The sequence below is a fragment of the Equus caballus genome, chromosome 20 (genome assembly GCF_041296265.1).
Source record: "Equus caballus isolate H_3958 breed thoroughbred chromosome 20, TB-T2T, whole genome shotgun sequence".
Taxonomy (NCBI): domain Eukaryota; kingdom Metazoa; phylum Chordata; class Mammalia; order Perissodactyla; family Equidae; genus Equus; species Equus caballus.
In genome coordinates, this window is record NC_091703.1 from 48,517,565 (window position 1) to 48,542,960 (window position 25,396).

General features: G+C 42.4%; 1 protein-coding gene across 2 annotated transcripts in view; it reads right to left on the reverse strand.

Annotated features, from left to right (window-relative positions):
- Positions 1-9,570: 9,570 nt before the first annotated feature.
- The window catches only part of CYP39A1 (cytochrome P450 family 39 subfamily A member 1), a 93,352-nt gene continuing 77,526 nt past the window's right edge, over positions 9,571-25,396 (reverse strand). For both annotated transcript variants that reach the window (XM_001498174.5, XM_014734472.3), the window contains 2 exons: positions 14,164-14,251; positions 9,571-11,201 (listed from right to left, as the gene is read on the reverse strand). In XM_001498174.5, the coding sequence (XP_001498224.1) occupies positions 11,130-11,201; positions 14,164-14,251 (160 nt within the window). In that variant the 3' untranslated portion in view covers positions 9,571-11,129. The remainder of the gene's footprint in view (positions 11,202-14,163; positions 14,252-25,396) is intronic.

Here is a 25,396-nt window from a genome sequence, read left to right on the forward strand (position 1 = left end):
TATGAGTTATTATAAGAGCCTCACTGCGTGACTCTCTTAGAAATTATTTTGTGTGGGAACCCTTTTCTATTTAATAAGCCAACTGACTGCTCAGAAAATGGGGCACAACAGCTAAAACATAATTTTGCCAGCAATGTTAGGACTTTAAAAAACGTTCTTGCGTATCGTATCCACAAAGTCATTTTAGTGTAATCCATTGACACTCTTGAGCTGGTATGCAGCATGCTGGAACTGTGTTTGCCTCTAAAAGAAAGCAGATTAGAGAAAAGAGGACTAAAGACATTAAAAAAAGCCCAGGAACCAGAGAATTTCATTTCTGAGATTGTTCGGGTAGGCTGGTTTGTGCTGTGGTAGCAAACATCAGTGTCTCTTGCTCACACTGGCTGTCTAGTGCAGATTTTGGCAAAGGACTCCCTCCTCATTGACACTCAGGGACCCAGGCTGATGGAGGCTCTGGCTTCTTGTTGCTGCATAGCTCCCCCATCATGACATCAGGGAAGAGGGACACAAAGACAATTCATATCCCTGTGTCCACGTTTCAGCTTGGAATTGACACTCATCATTTCTCCTTATAGCTCATTGGCCCAAACTGCTCACAGGACGCTGTGTAGCTGTCAAGACCCTGGGAAATATGGGGAGGTGCCCGACATTCAGAGGGCAAGCGAATGTTTCTGCCACACAGAGCTAATCTAGTCCAGTGTTTTTCAAAATGTACTTCTTTAACCCCTAGAGCTCTGCAGAGGTGTGTGCATGATGGGTTCTGCAAACAATAAAGTACAGTCATCTAAATGCTAAGTTGGATTTATCAACTTTTATCTGCTTTTTTATTGGAAGATCTAGAAATTAATGTGTTACAGAAAGAAAAGTTTTGCTGCCAAAAGAAGTCAGAAATTTATTCGATGTTCCATTTTTCTGTCTTCAAAGCATCATTCACTTAAACCATCTCACCCAGAGGGCTTTCTTGAGTCATCACTGGACATCCTACAAGGGCGCATAACATGACATTTTCCTGGATCTCAGCTTCTTAGGCAGTAAAGCTGGGATGGTAGCCTGATCCCTCTACTTATGTATTATGATTCTGCACGTGCTCACCTTCAGCAACAACCACCGCCATGAAAATCAAAGGAGAGTTTGCACGCATTGTGAAGCAAGCACCGCACCCCTCCTTCAGGTCCCTTTTGATAATGCTTCCCCAAATTCCAAGTCACCTGAAGACAAAGCTTAAGTGAAGGCCATTCAATGTTTAGCTAGTTACTGTCTCCGCCAGCAGAGAAAAGCCATATATCTTCCTAACCCTATGGCCTATTGGGTTTCTAACAACCAGGGCTATTTTTGTGAAGGAATGAGGTAGAACACGGCTCCAAAAGAAGCCAGCTGCTGTTAATAGACAGTGCATGCTATAATATATCATTAGGATTTATAACATTCGTTCAACACCTACAGTTATATGCCCTTATGAAAAAGATGCATTTTTATCAGATATTTTTCTTAAAACAGTGGCTGGCCCCCTCCGACCTCTGCTAGGTCTCATTCTAGGCCAGTCTATGGCACAGTTCTCACAAGGTGGGGTGAGGGTGGGGTCTTCTGGAGAAGGAAGCTGAAGAGGAAGAAATCTGTGGCCCACAACAGGAGTCCTTTTCTTCTTCCATTTGTAATGTAGTCTGCACAATAAATTGGCTACTTTTTTCCTATGAGTTAAGAGAGAACCAAAATTAAGGATTATGATGTCAACAAGGTCAAAGGAGCTGTCTCTGGTGGGCAACATTTTCTTTTTAGGGAGACTGCAGTGTTGTCTAGTGTTATGAAGACGTGTTCGGGAACCAGATTCCTTGGGTTCAAATCCTGCCTCTCCCACTTACCAGCTGTGTGACCTCAAGGAAGTCACAGTCTCTCCAAGCCCCACTTCTCTTAACTGTAAAATAGAGGTCATCATAGAAATCATCTAACACTTTGGATTATTGTGAGAATAAAATAAGTGGATGGATGAACGGGCTTAGCAAAGTGCCTGGCACATAGTAACTGCTCAGGTGATAAAGGTCATATTGTTGGTTTCTAGAAAGCAATAGGCATTTTGTCAAGAAAACAGTTTATACAAGTTGTATTTTTCTCAGTAGCAATCTAGAGCCATTTATTAAAACATCAAAAAATAAGATTTTAGGGGTCAGCCCGGTGGCGCAGCGGTTAAGTTCGCACGTTCCGCTTCTTAGCGGCCCGGGATTTGCTGGTTCGGATCCCGGGTGCGAACATGGCACTGCTTGGCACACCACGCTGTGGTAGGCGTAATAAAAAAAAAAAATAATAAGATTTTAAAACTAATAACAAAACTTGTATAAGTTTATTTTCATTACCCAAATCCAATATTAATGCAGAAAGATGGAGACATTTATTCTGAAAACATTTTTATTTTTTTTTTGAGGAAGATTAGCCCTGAGCTAACATCTGTCTCCAGTCCTCCTCCTTTTGCTGAGGAAGACTGGCCCTGAGCTAACATCCGTGCCCATCTTCCTCCACTTTATATGTGGGACGTCTACCACAGCATGGCTTGCCAAGTGGTGCCATGTCTGTACCCGGATCTGAACTGGCGAACCCCGGGCCCCCAAAGTGGAACGTGCACACATAACCACTGTGCCGGCCCCCTGAAAACATTTTTTTTTTAAAGATTTTTATTTTCTCCTTTTTCTCCCCAAAGCCCCCCAGTACACAGTTGTATATTCTTCGTTGTGGGTCCTTCTAGTTGTGGCATGTCAGCGTGGTTTGATGAGCAGTGCCATGTCTGCGCCCAGGATTCAAACCAAAGAAACACTGGGCTGCCTGCAGCGGAGTGTGTGAACTTAACCACTCGGCCATGGGTCCAGCCCCCCCGAAAACATTTTTAAAACCAAAAGATACTGATGCGGGGTCGGTGAGCCGAGGAGTCGAAAGAAAGATTTCTTAGACTCTCAAGATCTGGCAGTAGTGCTCTTTTATTTAGAGAATAGTGTGGAATAGCATGGGGACAGGACCCATGGGCAGTCAGAGCTTCTGCTGCCGCCGCTTCTGCTGCCCCCGCTGGCATGGGGACAGAGCCCATGGGCAGGCAGAGCTGCTGCTGCTGCCCCCGCTGGCATGGGGACAGGACCCATGGGCAGGCAGAGCTGGTGCGTGGGGACAGGACCCACGGGCAGTCAGAGCTCCTGCTGCTGCCCCGAGTTGAGGGTTAGGGCTAAATTTAAGGCATGGGTATGTGAGTCATCTCTTTCCAAGACAAAGGAAAAAAAGTTAAAATGGTACCAGTGCCGGTAGGGTCCGGCCATTGGGCGGTCCCACAACTTTTAGATAAGAATCAAACCGGATTGAGTAAATGGCAGAAGTCACCGCTCAAATATTATCTTCAACTAAAGACAAAGGAGGATTTTGGGGTGGGGGGTCAGTTACATGTGGTTGCCAGACAGTAAACGACTTAAGTTCTTGCCTTCCCCATTAAGAGTTTCCAGAGATAAGGCCATCCCCCCTTCCTCCTGGCGCAGAGAGGGAGGCATGGAGATTTCCTTCACAAATGCAATTGTCTCTGATCAAAGGGCAAGCAAATTCCACTCCTTGGAGCCTGGTTCTCATCTGCAGTTTTAAAATTAACCAGCCTAAAAATCCTCGTCATAAACCGTGTTTTAAAATTAAGCAGCCTAAAAATCCTCATCAGATACCATGCTGATGAAAGCCAGCTCCACTCCCATATGCATCCTCCTAGGCTGCTTCACCAAGAGGTGTGGGGCCTCTGAGCAGAGGGCTCACATGCACCTCACTTGCGCATGCTCTTTAGGGTCCTCCATCAGAGCAAAATATATAGCCAGAGCTTCACTTAGAAAGTTAAACAGTGGAGGATTACTTCCTGCTATTGTCTGAATGGTTATGTCCTCCCAAAATTCATTGTTAAAATTCTAACCCTCAAAGTTGACTGTATTAGGAGGTGGGTCCTTTGGAAGGTGATTACGTCATGAGGGCGGAGCCCTCACGAGTCAGATTACCATTCTTATAGAAGAGAATGCACAGAGATCCCTAGCCCCTTCCACCAGGGGAGGGCACAGCAAGAAGGCACCAACGACAAACCGGGATGAGAGCCCTCAACAGAACGTGACCATGTTGGCACCTTGATCTTGGACTTCCCAGCCTCCAGAACTGTGAGAAACAAATTTCCGTGGTTTACAAGCCATCCAGTCTATGATATGTTGTTACAGCAGCCTGATCTAAGAAACTTCCTTTTGTTCATATTAAAATGTTAAAATGACTTGCCCCTAAATGAGTGTAAGCTCTGTTTATACATCAGTTTCAGCACGTGACCTCCTAATTTAAGTTTTAATGGCCCTGCCACAGCATCGCTTGCCAAGCGGTGTGTAGGTCCACACCCGGGATCTGAACTGCCGAACCCCGGGCCGACAAAGCAGAATGTGCAAACTTAACCACTGTGCCACCAGGCTGGCCCCATCCTCTGACATTTTAAATTGAGAAAGTCTATTCTCCGGCCACAGCCTTCTGCCCTCCAAGTTCTCTCATGTTTATTCCCACTGCACGTATTTTTCAGCTTCACAGAGAGCCTAGTTCCCCAACTGACTGGTTCTTCTTACCAGCCTCCTTCTGCCTTCACTTCCTTCCCTCTCTACCAGATATTCCTTAGGTTCTCTTCAAGTACACTTACTCTCTTGCCACATATTCATCCAATGGTCAAAATGTCAATTTGCATTAATTCCTCTTTTCCTCCTGTCCTGCAAGCTGATGAAAGTTCCTAGAGAATTTGAACACAAAACTGCTATGGTATTTCATTATGAAAATATTTCCTCTCCCCTCCCTGCTGACGCCACTTTTCCATCCCTCGCTCTCAGGAAGAAAACTCATCTTCCACTTCACAGCAAAATAAAATCCATTAAATGAGTCTTCTCGACTTCTCACTACTGCCCCATCCTGATTCCTGCCTCCTTCCTTAAGGATGAACGGTGTGGCCTTCCTGCCTCCTGGCTACAGTTCATTTCCCTGTGCCTGGGCTCTCAATCCCAATACTTCCCATCTCAGAGACCGCACACAAAAAACTTTATTCCCTCTTGCTTGTTATTTTAACTTCTCTCTATAGGTTTTTTGCCCTTGAGCATTGAAACATGCCGATGTCTCCCTTGCATGAAAGAAAGAAAAAGAGAGAGAGAGAGAGAGAAGGAAAGGGAGAGAGGAAGAGAGAAGAAAAGAGAGACAGAAAGAGAGAAGAGGGAAAAAAAAGAAAGAGAGAAAAGGAAGGAAGAAGTCCTCCCTTGGCCCCTGCCAACCACCACTCTCCCCCTTGTCCCCTTCACAGGCAAACCTCTTCCACGTCACGTGTGCTGCCTCTGTTTCTCCCCTCCTTCGCCTTTTTCAGCACACTGCTTTTGCAACTGCAAGTCCATTCCTCAACTGTGTTTACACAGGCTTCAAGTGGAAAAAGTACAACCAGACCTAGTACAATTTCGACAAATTGCCACCCAAGATTATGCAGGGCTACAAGTTCAACGTCTTCTACCCCGACCTTGATAAGCACTCAACCCCAGAGTGCATCCTGGAGGTCTGTCCAAACAGCAAGGATTTTGCCATCGTGTGCCTCCATGCAGGTCCACCCTACAAAGACATGCCTTTAAGTTCATCAGCTGCAAGCAGGAGTACTCCCTCTGCCACAGCTTCCACGGTCCGCTCACCAGTGGCATCTTCAAGCTCTGATTCCACTTCAAGCACTACCACGACCAGGGGTGATGGACCTCTGAAGGGATGGATAGATCCCTAGAATCCTAGGGCAAGGTCATGCCTTCTACACCTGAAAACTATGCATCATTTGAAAAGCAGCTCCTGACATGTTACAAAGCCGCCAATGCCGAGACATGCCAAGTGACTATTTGACCAGAGCTGCCCATCACAAGCTGGGTATTGTTAGATTCACCAAGTATAATATCAGGTGGGCACAGCAGCAATCCATTATACAATGAATGATACATTTGGGATCAGGTCTGAGCAAGTCCAGAAGTAAGTTACACAAATAGATCATCACTTACTGCTGTTATACTGACAGATTTCTCTCAATTCACACCTTTGGCCTATTGGGTATGATTAGCTGACAGAGGAGAAAAGTTTTGGGCCTGGTTGACATATAAGTTGGCTTTATAAGTTGGAGCATGCTGAAAATGGACTTCTACTCCACTCACCCACATTCAGGGGTGTCCCTAATGGACAGTGCTGAGGGGAAATTCTCCCACTGGGCAGAGTTTTGAGAAGTACTCTTAGCCATCTCCTTTGTGTGGAGGGAGAAATAGTCTGAAGTAAGAATATACATAGACTCTTGGGCAATGGCTTATTCCTGAGGGGAATACATTTGGAAGATCAGAGACAAAGATGTGGAAGGACCTACGGGAGTGAGCACCAAGTGTGTGGAGCTTTCTCTCTCATATTAATGTCCAGCAGAGATCACCCACTGCAAAGAATGCTCTCAACAACGAGGAGGATGGGATGACTCATCCTATATTGTCAGCCTGCCTCTCTCCTCCACCACTCTACTCCTTGCTCAGTGGATCCATGAATGCTGAGTCTATGGTTGACAAGATGGAGGCTCCACTCTCACCAAACCTGATACAGCCACTGCCACCGCTGAATGCCTGACCTGCCAGGAGCAAACAGCAATACTGAGCTCTTAACGTACCATCGCTAAAGGCGAGAGCCAGCCACTTGGAACTCTTCTACCCTGGAGAGGGCAGCAATTTATCCTTCCTGGAGTTGACAGCTCCTTCTGATGTATGCTTGCTTTCACTGCCTTCAGTGCTGCTGTCAACAGCTGTCTGAATCACCTCCTGTTCACCCCATAGATGAGGGAGGGAACCGCACCTTATAGTTATGAGGATGGCCGAATTCACTACACCTGACTCCGGACAGATGCGCTAAACAGCAGTTCATTAGTCATATAGGCTCACAGCTTTGGGGAGGAGGACATCACATGTCACCCAGGGCCACATGGGAGTTTCACTCAGGAATGGAGTAAACAAGCAGGGGCTGTGGGAGGCAGGCTTTGTAATATCAAGAGGATACAGTGACCCTCGGCTCCCACTGGAGGATGCGATTAGCTTGTTTGAATAATCCCAGGGGCTGGCAGAGAACTGAGACGTGCTCCTGAGGAACAAGCAGAAACTGTGCCTGGTTCCCCTACTAGGGAAGATTGTTTGGCTGGGGGACCTTATCCACGGGAGCAGAGTGGGGAGGGGAGCTGGTGGTTAGACCATTTAAGGCCCTCCCAGTTTCAGATGTCAAGACAGCACATGATATTGGGTCTTAATTGTAGGCCATACACAACAGCAGCACCATCAGTGGTTTTACAAAATGCCTGCCACACCAGCGTGGAATCTTTCATAACATCTTAGAACACAGGAGTTCTGAGGCAAAAGAAGTTCAACAATGGGCCAAGAAGATGAGATCCATTGATACAATCATATCCTTTGGAAGCAACTGAGGTTCTCTCTTAGGGATGATATCTATGGGGTTGGAATTCTGTTCTCCAGGATGCATTATGCATCCAGTGCATTTAATCCAATGGCCAACACTGTCCCCAGTACCTGGAATACACAGATCTGGGAACACAGAGGTTGAAATATGATTGACCTTTTTCACAATTACTTGCAGAGAACCACTTGAAAATATGTGCTTCCTTTATGTGAAATCTTAGGCTCTGCTGGATTAGAGGCCCTGGTTCCCACGGGAGCAGGGGATGATTCCCCCAAGTGACACAGAAAGGTTTCCACTGAACCTGAAGCTACAACTACCACCAGCTCTTCATGCTGCTAGGTCAGTAGTCAGAGAAGGGAGTTACTACTCTGGTGGAGAAACTGCCCCTGGTTATCATCCGGAGGTCAGGTTGCTGGTACACAACGGAAAGACAGAGAGGTATTCTGAAACTAAGAGGATTCACTCCGGTACCTCTCGGTGCTTTTGTGTCTGTAATAATGTGAATGGGAAATTGCAGTAATCACAGCTTGAAAAAAGCAAGGCTACTTAGGGCTCAGATCCCTCAGGGAGGAGGTCTGGTTCATTTCAGCAGGCAAGCAACTGAGATCAGTTTAAGGGCTGCCTCAAGGTGAGAGAAATTGAGAATGGGTGTGGAGTGAGACCAATATTCAAAATGGCTTCAGAGCCAGTTGCAGCCGTGGGGACTGTGGCTTCCTAATGTCGTGTCTTAGATCCTTAGTAGAGATTGTGGCCAGTCACCACTTTGAAGACTTGGTGACGGATCTGAATTAACGTGGAGCAGGAGCAGGCCTGAATGGTGCGAGCAGCGGAGTGTATCCGATGTCTCTGGTGCCCCCACATCACATCCTCTCAGCTCAACTCTCATTTCAGCTGCAGGGAACAATTCTATGCAAGCTCAGACTCATCTAGAGCTTCTCTGACGCTATGGACACCTGCTGGGCCCCTGCACAAATGCAGCTGGGAAGTGCAGGGTTAACGTCCTCGGGGGTAATCATTAATCAACGAGAACAGGAGCCAGCTGGTAACTGCTCCCACCTCTTATGGTGGACAATTCTGGGAGGTGGTGCATATGCTTCTCAGGTGGTCCCAGAAAAATCAAGCCCCCACTGCTCCAACACCTACCTTGAAAACATAACTCTAATATTGGCACGTTGACCCTCATCCATTATTTCTGCTGCCTGAGAGCACCTCCCAAATAAACTATCTGCACTGCACACAAGCCCTTGTCTCAGGCTCTGCTTTCTGGAAAACGCAAGTTAACACATATAGATAGATAGATAGATAGATAGATAGATACATAAAATAAAATCCCAGGCTAGGGAAATAAAAATATGGGACCTCCAAGAATATTCCTCTTACCACTCATTATTTCAAAGGTCATATCCCCTGAGTCTGCATTCTTTTTTAAAGTGCATAAACTTGTCAGCTAATATTCATCCTCATCAAGCAAGAAGAAGTAAATAAACACTAGCTCTGAGTGGCTGCAAATTCAGCTGAAAGGAACATTATATGCAAATACAGTGTTTCATTGCCGGCCTCAGCTGTTTGGAAGGACACGCCTTACCTGAGAACACACCTGCCAGATTTAGCAGAACCTGCCAGGTTATGGTCTGCAACTCTCAGGTCTGCTGTAGACTTCTAAACTGCTTTCTTAGTCCCTTCAGTCTCCAGACCCCTCAGCCTGCTAAGCTGAGCTACAAGCTACTAGCCAAGCTTCAAAATCACTCTATTAGTCTGGCAGAGCTAATGCACTCTAAAGTACTTAATTGTCTCCTAGGGAGTCATCTGCTCATTGGTAGGAAATAGATGACTAAGCAATCATTACCTACCCCATGGGATAATTCTAGCACAAGAGAGCAAATAATCCAGAGGACAACATGTACTACCAAGCTTACTTATTGTGAAATAAAGGAGGCAAGCAGCATTTTACTAAATATTAGAGGACAAATCATGACATCACTGATGACTCTGTTAATAGTGTCATATGTTTCCCCTGAACACCACAGGATTTCTTTTCTGGATTTCAGAGTAAATATTTCAGGCATAAATCTTAAGTAATATATTCAAATGTTGTCATTTGCCTTGACACATCATTTTATTTGTTTCTATACATTCACAAAAATATTATCTCCTAAACTAGGATTACAAACACCTTGAGTCAAAGAGCGCTTTCATTTTAACTAAACTACAAATCAATACATCAATCATCATACATGTATTGAACCTATGATAAACAAATGACAAGCAATAGGATATTAGAATATATGATGAAGCCATTTGGTGTAAAACTAATTTGGCCTGAACTTGTTGTTTCCAAAAGGGCCTGACGTGGCTGTTGAGCATGCATTGTATATCTGCTTTAAGTATTTACTACGTTCCAAAGACAAGAATAATGCCCCTAAAGATAAGGATGTAACTTCCCCTACATTGGCATTTCCTTAAGGATAAGCATCTCCCCCTAAACTAAGGATTGATTGCTGACCTGCTGAGCTCACCTTGCGACCACCCACCTTGCGAACACTGACCCTCTGTGTTCACTGAATTGCTCTGCCAGCAAAGCAATCTAATGACTATTGTAAAAGGGACATTCCAATCATATGTGATACATGCTCTTTGATGCTATAGAACCACTCTGCACACCCCCACTTCTTTGGAGTGCTCCATTCCTTTGTGGAAGGACTCTCCCAGGCTATATGGTCCTCGGAGTTGGCTCATAATAAACTCACCCCAATTTTGATTTATAGATTCTTTATGGATTATTTGGGTTGACATACCTTATAGAGAAGGCGCTGTCCTAGGCGTAGTTGAATGTAGAAATAACTGTAAGAACTGCTCCCTGTCTGCACAGGTCCTAGGAAGCCCTCATTTTTTTTTTTTTTCCTTTTTTTCCCCAAAGCCCCCCAGTGCATAGTTGTATATTCTTCGTTGTGGGTCCTTCCAGTTGTGGCATGTGGGACGCTGCCTCAGCGTGGTCTGATGAGCAGTGCCATGTCCGCACCCAGGATTCGAACCAACGAAACACTGGGCCGCCTGCAGCGGAGCGCGTGAACTTAACCACTTGGCCACGGGGCCAGCCCCGAAAGCTCTCATTTTATTCAGACTTTTAGCATTAGAAATGTTTACAATAAAGAATTATATTAATAGAGCTTAAGAATTCCAACTACTAGTTAAGAATCATATTAAAAAAATAGAAATTTTCCAGAAATCATTACTTAATATTTCTTTAGAGTCTAAGACTTTCAGTCTTTTTCAAAATAGAAATTTAATTATGTTGTCTTCACAGCGAATTTACTGTACTAAGATTTTCATTCAAATGACATATTTCTATTTAAAGTTTTAGTACAGTTATGCATGAAGCCAAATTCCAACTTCTTAAGAAATGCCTCATTTTTTAAATTCATTTAAACATTTTCTATAAACCATGTATTTGGGTCTTTACATCAGTGAGAGTGATGTCAGATTCTTGGTCTACTCTTGAGATAACAAACACAACATTTGGACGTTTTCTTGAACTAAATCCTAAAACAAAGTTAGGCAGTGTGTTTTAGCAGAGCTCAGATCTAAATGCTGCCAAGCTGGTGGTTGGGGGCAGTCACTCCTCCACAAGGCCTGGCCCTCCTTAGGCCCAGCAGATGTCATTTTCTTCGTTTAAATTCAATTCGGCATTGTCCTTCTGGCTGCTGGACACCCACCAAATGGAGAGGACTCTAAAAGCAGAAATGCAGAAGAAACATAGAAATTAACAGACATAAGCCAACAGTTTTAGACCTAAGGTTTATTCAATTGTAATATCTCAAAAAGGTACAGAGTTTAGGTTTGAAAGACTGGAAGTGTTTGCTTGATGCATCTCCCATTGTCAAGCATCAGTTCTAGCCTTCCATTCAAGGAACAGAACAGGAGGCACATCTCTTATTTTAATAGCAATCTCTTCACAGTTTCACATGCCCCATGGCTACAGGCCTGCCAACCACTCTTCACTTTGTCTGACTAAAGAGGATACCACAAATAAGGCTCTTCTATATTTCTGTCCCCAAAGCTATGACACCTCACTTGTAATCACTGGATGAGACCTCTATGCCACATGCCATAGATGTTTAAAAAGCAACATGGCGTTGGAGGTGTGAGCCACTATTACAGTGTACCTAAGATAATAAATTTCCAGAAGGATATTTTATGGGTTCCAAATATTCTGGTATGTTCTGATATGTCCTAGTTATAAGCAAGGGATGAATGTGTGCGGGGTTGAAGGGAAGTCAGTTTATTGAAAATAATACATAGGGATCACTGAGGCTTAGGAGCCTGAAAAAGAAAAGCAACTGTGCTGTCAACCTTGAGGGTTGGGGGAAGATGAGGGGTAAGGAAAGAGGCTGTCGGTACAATCTAGATCATCAGTCTGTTGTCAAGTTTGAATGCAACAGGGCACAGAATGGGCTCCTTAGCAAAGAGATTCTTAGAGGAGTTGGTAAAATGAGGTGCAGGGTTTCCAGGACTCCCTGAAATTGCATTCCACAATTGTACAGCTATGAGTGTATGAAGAGATATGTACTTTTCTAGAAAGGAGATTCACAGGTTTTGTGAGATTGTCTAAGGACCCATGATTCCCTAAAAGACAAAACAGAAAAAAATGAACCAACCAACCAAACAAAACCCCAGTGTGTTAGCAAAAATGGGCTTGCTTTTGCAAGGTAACTGAAGTTGGTAGTCTTAAGAATGTTCACAACGGAATACTCCATCGCCAGCAGCTGGACACTGCTGCCCAATCCTGGATCCTGGGGAGCTTTGTATATTTCTTTATTGTTTGGTTCTTAATGGGAGAGAATTGAAATTAAATTAATTTATTAAGACCATTTGAGGTAAAATAAAACACTGGGCTGTTGCAAAATTGAAATTGGAGATTCTGGCATTTGATTTACACTACTATGACAGGTATATTCCTTTGGGGGAGCTGATTTCCAAGCCCAGTGATCGCCCTGCTCTTGACAAAAGAGTGCTCAGAATGTGCCCTGAAGCCAGCCCTCCCATCTCTTACAAGACCTTGGTAATTTGAAGGTCATTTCCTGCATGTTTTGATCACCTCATTTTACAACTTATTAAAACAAGTCCAATAATTAAATAATCTTAATTGATCTTTCTCTTTCTAGAATAAGAATTGTGAAGTGAAGTTCCCTTTGAGATTAGAAGAATTCACTTAGAGCTGTACTTTTTACAAACTGAGATAACATTTCTTTAAAATATGTTCTTAGTAGTGTCAAAACAGAAATAGGATGTATATAGAACAGTATAATAAGTACAACTAATGGAATTCTTAGCTAGGAAGAAAGTGCTGGGCAAAACCTTGCCCAAGGAACTGATTAAAATTGCTGATGTCTAGGGTTAGGCATTACATGGTTTTGACAAATGCCATCCTAATCTGAAAAGGCACCCCTGTGTCCTCTTGTTGGTGGGAAAATAGTTGGATGCTGAGTCAGTTCTAGGCAAAATTGTGACATCTAACTCAGTGGACCAGGAACTGGTATTTGGTGAGTGAAAGCCTGGCCTGGATCTTCAGTTTGACAACAAAGCTATACTTGCTCCAAACCTTTGTGAAGGGCATTTTGATTCCCTTTCACTGGAGGATTTTTAGGGCTCTTCATCACTGATAGTTACTTATACTCAAAACAGGAGTGCAAAATAAATCAAGGGAAAGTGCTGAAGTGTGCATATTTGTGAGTAATATAATATCATCTGTGTCACTTACGCACTTACAATTTCTAGTGAAATGTCACCCAAGAGTGTTATTTATCCCTCCATAGCCTTATTATATCTAGAGTAACTCAAAGCACAACACGCTGTCAATAGCCCTGAGATTACAATGCTTAATTTCTGAGCTTTACCCTCAGTTTAAATAGCACTTTATATCCAGAGTTTTCAAAATAACTTCCAAGCACTTGGAATTACATTGAACTTTCCCTATTTCCTTGGACAGTGGCATCCCAGAGGAGGAGCACCAGCAGCACCCGACACTTGTGAGAAGTGCAAATTCTTGAGCCCCTCCCCAGGGCTCCTGGATCCGGAACCCTAGGGGTGGGGCCCAGAATTCCGTGTTCTAACAAGCCCCCCCAGGTCATTCCATGCTCCCATCAGTTTGAGAGCCACTGGTCTAGGGGAACAGATCTACGGAAACCCAGAGGAGTTAAATGAGTAGAATATTGAATGGTCAGAGACGGGAAAAGGTCATGGCCTTTTCATTGTTGTTCACTGTTTGCACTGTTGGCTTAGTTTTCTTCCATGCCGTTGCTTTCCAAACGGAGCAAGGGCTATGACTTGCCTCCAATACTGATGGTTCACTTTCGGACCCACAGACATGCCTTTCTAAGGAGAACAGGTCAACATCAAGGCCATGTTTATTTGACTCACGGAAAAGGGTCAAAATTGGTAAATTCATTGAGGAGCTCCTAATACTAAGTGGTGGAAACACTGCTCTTGGGTTCTGGTCTTATGGTATTGGGGCACACAGATTAGATCCGGAATTAAGGGACTATCTTCTCAATCTGGTTCAATGCAAGGCATCTGTTAAGATCAGGCCTAAGTGAAGAAAACAGCCAGCTCATCCCTAGTGATTAAGACCAAGGGGTTAGAGTTTATATCAAATTTGAAAGTCACACTATTCAAAATTCTGAAAACACTTACGTGTTTTGGCAGTGGGTCTAGAAGACTGCAGTCATAATAATAAAATATTAAAATAACACATATTTGAATCTCTAACAGAGCAAACCACCTGAAAGAAAAATACAAAATTCTTACTTGGTTGTCAAAGATGCATAAATATCTCCCAATAGAGAGTATCTACAAAGTACACACATTTCAAAGCAAATATGGTCTTCTTTGTAACGTAAACTTTTACTATGAAAAGAATAAAGAACTTATTCTTTTATTTTATAATACTACTCCATGGGGTAGTTGGGGTGATTAAATTGCTTAAAAATGTATGTAAAATGCTTAGCCAGTAGAAGCACTCGATAAATGAGAGCCAGGGCATCTCTCCTGTTTCAGATCTGCTCTTTCTAACACGGTAGCCATTAGCTACATGTGGCTATTCAAATTTACATAAAGTTAAACAAAGCGAAAAATTTCCATTCCTCAGTTGTATTAACCATACTTCAAGTGCTCAATAGCCATATGTGGCTATTGGTTACCATATTGGACAGTACATGTTTAGAACATTTCCATGATCACAGAAAAGTTCTGGGAAGTCTTGTCTGATCTAGATGTTTATCGCCTCCTGGAAATCACTGTCTAAATGTTCTACAGGCGCCTCAAATTCCGCATAAGTACCATATTTGTTCTTCCTTTTGTAATCCTTCACTCAGATGTCTCCACGTTTTTTGATCATACCCCCAATAATAAGACATCTGAGCATACTCTATGATATATTGATAGTCATTTATTTGTAAATTGTACACACATACTACTGCACTAGTTTATTGTCTACTTTGTAAGACACAGACAAATAGAAACTAAGAAAATGGAAATGGAATTCTGTTATGTTTTCTTGCATCCCAGTGGGTTGTTTTGAGCTCTCCTCAGTGTAGGCAAACCCTTTTAGGGGTCATAGCTCTTACTGAACGCACTTAGTTCAACAGGTCAGAAAACTGGAAGTCATCGTAGACTCAGTCCTCTCCGTCACCCTCCACATCCAGTTAGGCACCAAGTCCTTTTGTTGGTCTTTTAACTACTTCCCAATCCCTCTGCTTATCCCCTTATTTCCAGTCCCTCCACCTCTCTCTCAGTGTAGTTCTTCATTTACTGTCTGGATTACTGAATCAGCTCAGCTTCCAGATTGGTCTCTCTGCTTCCAGCTTCACTTCCTTCTACTCTATTCTTCACTGTACCGCTGTAGTGAACTTTCTAAAACATAAATCTATCACTGTTTCCTCATTTTACACAAACGCACAATTTGTCAAAGCTTCCCTTCCAAATGCGATAGGAGAGCACAGCCAGCCCTTGAAGATCCGCCCCTTACCAATCTCCCCAACCTCTCCTCCTCCATAGCTCTGCCTTGACACCCATGCTCTTGCCACAATGTACACACCTGACGTTCCCTGAATGGTGATGAGCTCTGTTGCAAGCCCTTTCCCTGTCTGAGGCTCAGTCTCCTCTGGAGGCAGTCCCTGATCCCTTGCTTCTGGGCTGAGGTGCCCTTCCTCCCCACTTCTGCAGCTCCCTGTACACATCTCAGCCACAGCATCGATGGCACTGAATTGCAATTGCATATTAGCCATCTTTCCTCTAGAGGAGGAATTGTACTGTTGGACCTAGCACAGTGCATAGCACACTACTGGTGCCTAATAATGTTAACGGAATAAGAGAACAGATGATGGAAGGTGATGCCTCCCATAAAGTAGATTCAATTTCCTGCCCCTTCCAGTCTTCTCTGTATTTCTATGGCACTTTACACATCCCTTAACAAACGTCTTTATCCTACACTCCTACTATATTAAAGTTAATCATTTGCATAAGTGTCTCCTCTTATAGACTATAATCTTACAAAAAGCAGGAGCTATGCCTTATTTATCTTTGAATCCTCAATGTTTGCTGATTGAATGAGTAAAGAATGAATATGAATAATCTGAAACTCATATCAGATAATTAGATTTATTTCCCACTGGTACTTGAAACATCTTGACTATATTTTATTTCAAATGAAATCCAGAGCACTCTAGGTAATGTTATAACTTGCTTAGACACCACATCAATTCTTTATGAATATTTATGATGCAAATTTAACTCTACTTACTTGTAATGCTAAAGACGATTTATTTCAACAGAGTATCAATGTCTAAAAAATAGAAAACACCCAATCTTTACTGATTCAGATAAAATTAAGCAGTGATTCCAAGAAAAAGAAATTTTGCTAATTTGTGTGCAGGTTCAGAATTTCTCACAACTAAGTTTTGTCAAATGTCTAACAAAGTAAAACTTAGACTTTTGGCCATGATGAAGTAACAGAAATCAATGCTATCCTCTTGCCTTAAATAACTCAAAAACTGGACAAGATCCTCAGTGCAAAATGAAAATCCCCAAGAGAAAGGAAAGAAGTGAGGTGAGCCCTATGCTCCCCAGCTTACTGCCTGTGGCAGTTTCCAGGCCACAGTGCAAGGAGGGGAAGCCCACACAGACCTGACAGTCACACTGAATTACGGAGACAGATCAGTGTTCAGGCAAGTTAAGGAGACTAGAACTTGCAGGGAAGAATATCAGAGAGGAGGGAGTTTCACAGAGAGAGCAAGAGTGCTCCAGGGGTCTCCTTGAGTATTTGACTGAATAGTGACCTCTGTATATGTGAGAGGAAACTACTGACCCTGGAGAAGGAAGGAGGAAAAGAAAGCCAGAGAGCAATAAGGTGAATAATGCCTAGAGGTTACACAGACGTGGAAGTCTGTGTTCCACAAGCAAGAGTGGAAAGATCTTAGAACACATGGACCATTGAGTAGAGTCCCTAAAAAAGTATTGCCTTAGTAGGGGGATTATATTATCTTAAACTAAATGCCACTCTGGATTTACCTTAACAAAGCTTAACAACCGATTTTGAAAACTTGTTTTTCTTAGCAACTAACTACATGCCATAGTAAAGCCTAAAACTAAAGGAATACAATAAATCTAGTATCTGTGACACTTAAAATTCATATCTTACATCTGTTCAAAAATTACCAGGCCTAGAAGAAACAGGAAAATATGACACATAAGCAAGAGAAAAATCATTCAAAAGAAACAGACCCAGAAATGACAGCAATTGGAAACAGCTAATTAAATATACTCCACATGTTCAAAAAGGTAGAAGCATGATGAAGAAAGAAAAGGAAGATATAAAATATATCAAGTTGAACTTCTGGCAACAAGAAACACAATATCTTAAATGAAAATATACTGGATTGGGGCAGGCCCCGTGGGATCGTGGTTAAGTTTGGTGTGTTCTGCTTTGGTGGCCCGGGTTTCCGGGTTCAGATCCCAGGTGTGGACCTACACCATTCCTCAGCCACGCTGTGACGGTGACCCACATATAAAGTAGAGGAAGATTGGCTATATATATATGTATATATATATATATATATATATATATATATATATACATATATATACTGGATTGGATTAATAGAAGATAAAACACTGCAAAAGAAAAGACCATGGGACTTAACAACGGAAAATATACAAAATGAAGTACATAGATTAAAAACACAGAGATAAGAAGTAAACAGAGTATCAGTGGTCTATGAAATATATCAAGCAGTCTAACATACATGTAATTTGGAGATGCAGATAGGTGGGCAGGAAAAATATTTGAAGAAATAATAGGTGAAACATTTTCAAATTTGTGAAAACTATAACTTACAGATCCAAGAAGCTCAATGGACCCCAAGCAGAAGAAACACAAAGAAAACCACGCCAAGGCAAATCATAATCAAACTGCTAAAAAACAGTGACAAAGAAAAAATCTTAAAAGCAGTCAGAGAAAAAAAGACAATAAATAAAGCAAAACATCATTAAAATGGTTATAGACTTCTCATCAGAAACCATGAAGGCCAGAAGACAATGGACCAACATCTTTAAAGTACTGAAAGAAAAAAATAAACTGTCAAGGTATGAAGAAAAGGAGCTAATATAGTCTTTATAATAATGCACTAACTCTACTGTGAGAGAGGCCAGTCTTAATACCTTGGGGGTAGATATTTAATTTCCTCTTAAAAGACTTGGATTATACCATCTTGTAGGAAAAAAAGATGATTGTCTTTGGGAAGATATGTGAAAGACAGAAAGAGAGAGATGCTGAAATGACAACCATTCAGTACAGAATTTGAAGAATTAACATTTAGACAGATCTTAAGGGAACTGGATATGGTACACCTGTGCCCACAATGGCATGTTTTGAGGAACTCAAGTCCCAGGGACAACCGTGGACAGTCCTGCTGAAAGCCCCTGGTGTTATCCTATACTCAGACTTCGAGAAATGTTCTAATGCAGGAAGGGAGATGGATCCTGGGGTGAGATGAACTCCTCAGGGGAGGGATGACACTAAGAGGAGGATGGCTGCTCTGTGGTCATTTTGCAAAAGAAACAAGCACAGCCCCGTGTACAGGATTAAACAGTTAGGAATAGGGGACTTTCTATGAAGTGCTCAACTTAAACACTTGTCCCCTGAAGGATGGGAAAAGAAATATTTTATGTACAACTTTAATATTTCCCTGCCTACACTGCAATTTTTACCTCAAAAATTCGTTTAAATCTGATGCGCTTACATTGTTTTGTGTTATGGTATAGTGAAGAATAGAGATGATAAAATGGCAGGAAGTGGGAAGAGCCTCACTTCCACCCCTCTGCTGGAGATCGTGTGAAAGGACAGCATCCCATCTTCAGTGAGGAGCTGGGAGTGCAGCAAAGATCACAGAACACCAAGAGTCAAAGTCTAAGAGAACAACTAGAGTGTGGATGTAAGACACCTGCCTTTGCTCCCACTGCCCCTGGAAGAGAGTGACATTTACGGGAATGGTGAACTGACAGGTTATACACTAAGAGTTCTTGTAATAAAATAAGATCTCCACTCATTCATTTATTCCAATATTTATTGTCTTCATGTGTTTTATACTCTTCCAAGTGCTGAAGTTACAACAATAAATGAAAACAACATTCATGCTCTCACGAAGCTTAAATTCTAGTAGGGAGGCAGTAGGCAGAAAATAAATAAATAAACAAGAAATGCATATATCAAGTATGAGAATAAGCAGTAGAACAACAAATAAGACAAGGTGAGAAGAAAGAGAGTGAGAGAGGTGTCGGCTAACATATTTTAGATAAGGAAGGCCTCTCTAACGAGGTAACATTTTAGCAGATACTAGAATAAAGTAAAACAGGAAGCCATAGGAATATCTGAGTACAGTATTCCATGCAGAGGAATTAAAAGGTGCAAAAGACCAGAGGGAGGAGGAGGAGGAACAATAAGGAAGACGAACACTCCAGCAACAGTAGCTGAAAGAAAGGGGTAACGTCAGAGAAATACCCCAGGCACATAGAGAGCCTCGTGGGACATGTTAAAGGCTTCATTTTATTCCGTGACATGGGAAGCCACTATGGATAGTTTTGAGCAAACTTGACTTAAGTTTAAAAAGGATCATTCTGGCTGCTACTATGAGGATAAAATACCAGGATGATGTGGATGGAAGCTAGAAGACTGATTAGGAAGCCTTTACGATTTTCCAGACAATAGAAGGTGGTGACGCGGGCAAGGATGGTGGAACAGTCATGAGCCATGGCTAGAGGCTGGGTATGCTCTGGAGGATGGGCTGGGGGTTGCATCACAGATGCGAAAGATGCAGGGTCAAAGACGACTCCAAGTTTTTGACCTGAGGAAATGTGAGGATACAGCTGCTATTCACCTCAGCGATGGGGAAGATCGAAGGAAGAGCAGGTTGAGGAGTTGTCATCTGGAGCTCAGATTTCACCTAAGTCAAGCTTGCTGTGACTAGTGCCCTGGAGACACCCAGTGGAGATGTTGAGTGGAAGCTGGGGAAATGAGCTTGGTGTTTAGGAGGGATTCAGTGAGGACGGGAGACATAAGACAGAAACACAGAGCCATCATTATTCAGACAATTCTTTAAAGCCACGGGACAGGATGAGATCACTTAGGGAGTACCTTAAACAGAAAAAATCAGAAATCTGAGGAGAGAGTCCAAGGACACTCCAAAATTTGAAGGTGAGGAAGAGGAACAAATAAGACTGCGAAGAAGTGGCTGGAGGGGTAGAATAACAAAAAGAAGGTGAGATCCCCAACGGCCCTGAAGAAAGAGCCCCTTAGCAAACGGAAAAGGTGGCAAGGTGTACCAACATGTGAAATTAGACCTCAAAGTTCCCACTTAACAGACAAGGACCAATTCTCAGCACTTTGCTCCCTTCCTAGAAGTAAATTACATGAGATCACTCTTTCAGATAACCAAGCTGACATTCTGTGTTCAGTAGAATATGCAGAGACACGCCAGGATTCGAGGTTTACCTGGCAACACCAGAAAAATTACTGGCTAATTTTGCAATTGTGAATTACAGAGCAGTTTTATAGGTTCCACTCTATCCAAACAGATGCTATTTTCTTAAAACTCTGGTTTTAGCCCTTCTCTAACATTAGCTCGCTAGAGACCAATGCATCTCTCTGAGCTCAGCGCCGGGGGGTAAAGGACCCCTGCACTCTTCGTTTCAAGTCCCTAGAAGAGAGGCAGTGTAACAAGCAATAAAGACAACACGCATTGTGGTGGGCAGGGTGGGGCTGTCCCAGTGAAGGGGGCAGTCTAGGCAGAGGGATAACTTGTCCCAAGGCACAGAATTAAAAGGGGCCTTGGAAGAGCCAGGGGCCTGCAAGTTGTTTCCTCCCTTGCAGAAGGTGAGGTGACGAGAGAGGGAGCTGCACAGAGCAGGAGGAGCTGGTTCATGGAGGGCTTGAGTGTGTCATTCGACAGTGTTGGGACTTTGATCCTGAAAGTGCTGCAGACCTAGTGAATAAATTGTATTTAATTAAAAATTATACCTATGTCTGAAAACCAAGCTTCTTTAAGCACTATTACACATAGGAGGCCTCAATCAACACTTCTTCTATCACGCAAATGAGGAACTAAGCAAGATCAACGTTCACAAGCTATTTAAGAGTATAAACTTCAACAATTTTAGAAATACTAGGTACATTTTGATTGGAAATAATGTTTATCAATTCATTAAAATAGTTTTCCACTAGAATCTGTAAGGCAGCATTTCCTCGTCTAACTTTAGTCCCTGTGATGTTCTTAAAAATCCTAAAACTGCATTTCCCTTAAGGTAAGACTATAATTCAGGCTTTTGACTAATTCATACCATACGTTAATGAGATTTTAATATTTTTCTCCTTTTATTTTTGAGTGTTAAGTTAGGTTAGTTATTAAAGTAGTATTAGTTATTAAAATACTGTAAATATTAATATTATATTTATATTTCTTATCAGTTCTAAACATTTTTATATTCTAGTTAGAGGAAAACTAAGATGAACTCACAATAAAGATAATAAACTAATATGTGCTAAAAATCTTATTTTCTCTGAATCCAAATATTTGGCTGTTCTGGCAGAATTACCTCAATTATCCACTAAATAAAGTTAAATTTTTTGCAATGGCAAAAAATAAATTGTGTTTTCAAGTCTTTCCATGTTACTGAGTTTTGTTCAATGTCTAAAACATCAGAGACCAGACCAACATATATGTATCCAAGACATTAAAAGCTTTTTATGTAAAAAAAAAAAAAATGGGCTTCATAAATCTGTATTTGTACAGAAGCTCTTTAGAAGCAAATTGAGTTATGTTCATGTTAGGAATGTTTTCTTAATACTTCTAATGTCAAAACAGTGAAAATAATGAGGCATACTATTTATAACAGATTTTTCACTTACAAGAAAAACATTACACATCTACAAATAAAGCTCATTAAAACGTAAACATGTTGAAAATTCCTTAAAGACTTAATGCCTGTGCATTTTCCCGATTTGTAGATAAACACTCAAGGAGCACTACACAGGCCTTGAGAACAAAAAGTCCTACCAAACACCGACTCCACCCTCACATTGCTAGAAGTGGACATGGATAGATGGGAAAGGTAACAGGATCAGATAAGGTGGAAACCAAGGGAAGTGGGAACTTGGAGTCTGAAGCGAGCACCAGGACCCCAAGCAATCAGCGCCAACTTGACGTGGAGGCGAAACTTGAGCTAGACCTTGACAGAGGACAGGCTTTAAATAAGTAGACATGTTGCGTGAAGGCGTTCCAGACCCACAGAAAGCACAGGCAGGGGGAGGAAGGGACACTGTAGTTAGGGGACAGCCCATAAACCCTCTGGGGAGGCCTTCCCAGGTGTTCAGAAAGGTACGCTTGGCGTCAGACGGTGTAGAGCCTGGAGTTCTAGGCTAATGAGTTTGGCCCACAGGCACCAAGAGTCTTAATAACAGAGAGACAATCAGAGGTGATTATTTAAGGAAAATTAATGTGTACGTAGCGAGTAAGACAGATTGAAAGAAGAGATACTAGAACGAAGGAGAAGGGTTAGGAAACTATGGTGTCACCTGATGCTGAGGCAGAAACACCTGGTTTAGGAGGTGGGAAAGGACACGGGAGCCCAAGAAGAGGAAGGAGTAAGCGTCTGGGAGAAGGGTGATCACTGAAAAGCAACAGAGTGCTAAAAAAAAAAAAAAAAAAAAATGAAAGAATTAGGGGAAATTAATGATTTTAGTTTTAGATGTCTTGATTTTGAGACTGAATCTCTCTCTCTTGCTTTTGACAAGAAAATCTGTCTCTTTTTTCCTACTAGAAGTCACTGTGGGCAGTGCCAGCCTGGGCTGGAAAACTGCCACTGTTGCCAGGAGCAGGGGCTCTGAAGTATATTCCTAGTTGCTACCAGCTGCAGCTTATGAAAAGAGAATGATCTGGCCCTGGAATTCAGAGAAGGCAGTGCGCAGACATACTTTCACAGGCATCCTTCATTGAAGCATGGCTGTTCGAGTTAAAGGGAAAGTACCTTTCCCACAACTTCAGCCCCTGAAGAAATCTTGTAGGAAAATAAAATCAATTTGGTGGCAGGAGGAAAAATAATCCAGACCAGCAGTTCTCAAACTTTAGCGTGCATCAGAATCACCTGGAGGGCTTGTAAAAACACAGATGGCTGGGCCCCACTTCCAAAGTTTCTGATTCAGTGGGTCGGGGGAAGGGCCTAAGAGTTGGCATTTTTTACAAGCTTCCAGGTAATGGTACTACTGGTGGTCTGGGGATTATACTTGAAGAACCACTGATCTAGAGAAACTTGACAAGGAGAAACGGGAAAAAATATGTTAAAAGATCTAGTTTATCGAACCTTTTAGTTTTACCATACAAAATTATAATTACAGAGAGTATCTCAGCTAGACATGAACACTACGGCTAGGGTAGCAAACTTGTGACTGGGAATGATGGTGGGGGTGTAGCTGGTAAAGTGAAGAGGTCGATGTTTATATTAAGCAAGAGGAAAAACCCAGAATAAAATGGAAAGAGAAGAATGGGATAAGGGTAAGTTGGAAGAGAAGGAAAAGAAGAAAACACATGAAGAAGGGAAGAGAATGGGAAATATTTAGAAGGGGGAAAGGAGGCGAGAAAGCAGAGAAGAAAGGACTGGAGAACCTCAGCCCTTCTTCATTGGAGATACTGTTTTCTGTTTCGTTGGGAAGATGAGAACTGGCTCCTGGTCGGGGGGTATTGTCTCAAGTCACTGTTGTTCAGAGTTGCAGCCAGGATTGTTCTAATGGTGATTCTACAGCTACTCCTCCTAGAAGCGAAGCCCCCATACGTATGAGCTAGAAATTGGTATCTTTCAAGAAAAGGGCAAAGGAACAGTACTGACTTCATTAAGTATTCACCAAATAGAAATGATCTCATGGTATATTTTAAATTCCAGACCTTCCAGGAAATATTCAAGAAGTGACATTTGCTTTTGTTTTGGTTGTGACATACCCAAAGTAAATGAAACTCAGCCCCTTTACAAAGCACAAGCTGTTTAGAAAGCTATTGTGTGTGGTGGGTGTATGTTAACACACTATTTCATGGAATTCAATAAATCTTGAAAGAAAACTTTTGCTTTTATGGAAATTATATTACTTAGGATGCTTTTGGTTGCAAGTGACAGAAAACCCACATCAGACTGGTTTCTCTGTTGAAGGGAATGCATTGCTTTATGTGCCTGAAAAATCCGGAGCTGGTAACAGGCCTCAGGCAGAGATCACTCCAGCAGCTCAGCGATGCTACCATGGAGCCAGGTGGCCTCTGCTGCCCCGCTCTATGTACCAACTTCATCCTAACATCATCTACTTTAGTCTCAAAATAGCTGACAACAGTTTCTGGGGCCAAGTGCTTTCCTTACTCACATCCTAGAGGGAATGATTATTTTTGACCCAGAAGTCTCAACAGAAACCCTTGTAGTTAATTGTACTGCTTAAAGCATATGCCAACACCTACAGCAATAAGGTGGGGAGGGGATAGGGATGGAATGTGTGGACTGGCTTAGGGAACAGTGCTCCACTCCTATAGAGCTGCCGGTGGAATAACCACCCCAGAATCCCATGGATCTCCATTAAATTAGGGCTTTTAGAAAAGGAGGAGAAGGCATTAGGTGATGGGGAATTAAAATCCTATGGGCAATACAGTGATACAGTTTTAATTCCAGTCCTCGTTCCTGGGAACTTCAGTTCCTCTCTCTGAACAGCTGACTCCTAACTTAATCAAGAGCAGTCACTGAGTTTGAGGAGGGGAGAAGACCCATCCAAAAAAAATGGGGAGTGGGTGGGAGATAGCCAGTGCAAAGAGCCCCTTCTCTCCACAGATACAAACCCTGCCCAGCTGTTCTGTGTGCCACGGAGGGGCTGAAGATCTATTTTGTAAATAAAAGGAAAAGAAGGTCCCTTCTGAAATTTTTGCTCAGAAATGAGTATGTTTTATTCTAGAAGCACTTTGACCTACGTATCAAAAATCACTCTCGAATTGCTGCTTCTGTTCTTGACGGACAAATCTTAGCCTTATAATGAAGAGTCAAAATGAAATGGCTGGGAAAGAGATGAGCGCAATTTTGCGTATGGTTTCTGTGCTCCTCTGAGTGAGTCACTGCTTCTTAGCAAAGCAGAAAGAAGAGAGAAGCACAGCTAAAACTGAATAAAGGTTTCCGGCAGCCTGGCTCAGTCCTGGAATTAACCATATCCACCCTTCCCACTCTCATTCCGAACCATTTTTATGCACCTTCCAGGACACGTGCACACCATAGTGAAAATGTTAGGAAACAATCATATAGGGACATACAGTTCATTCAATTCTACTGAACAACGAGATTTGAGGCGATGCATTTGTTT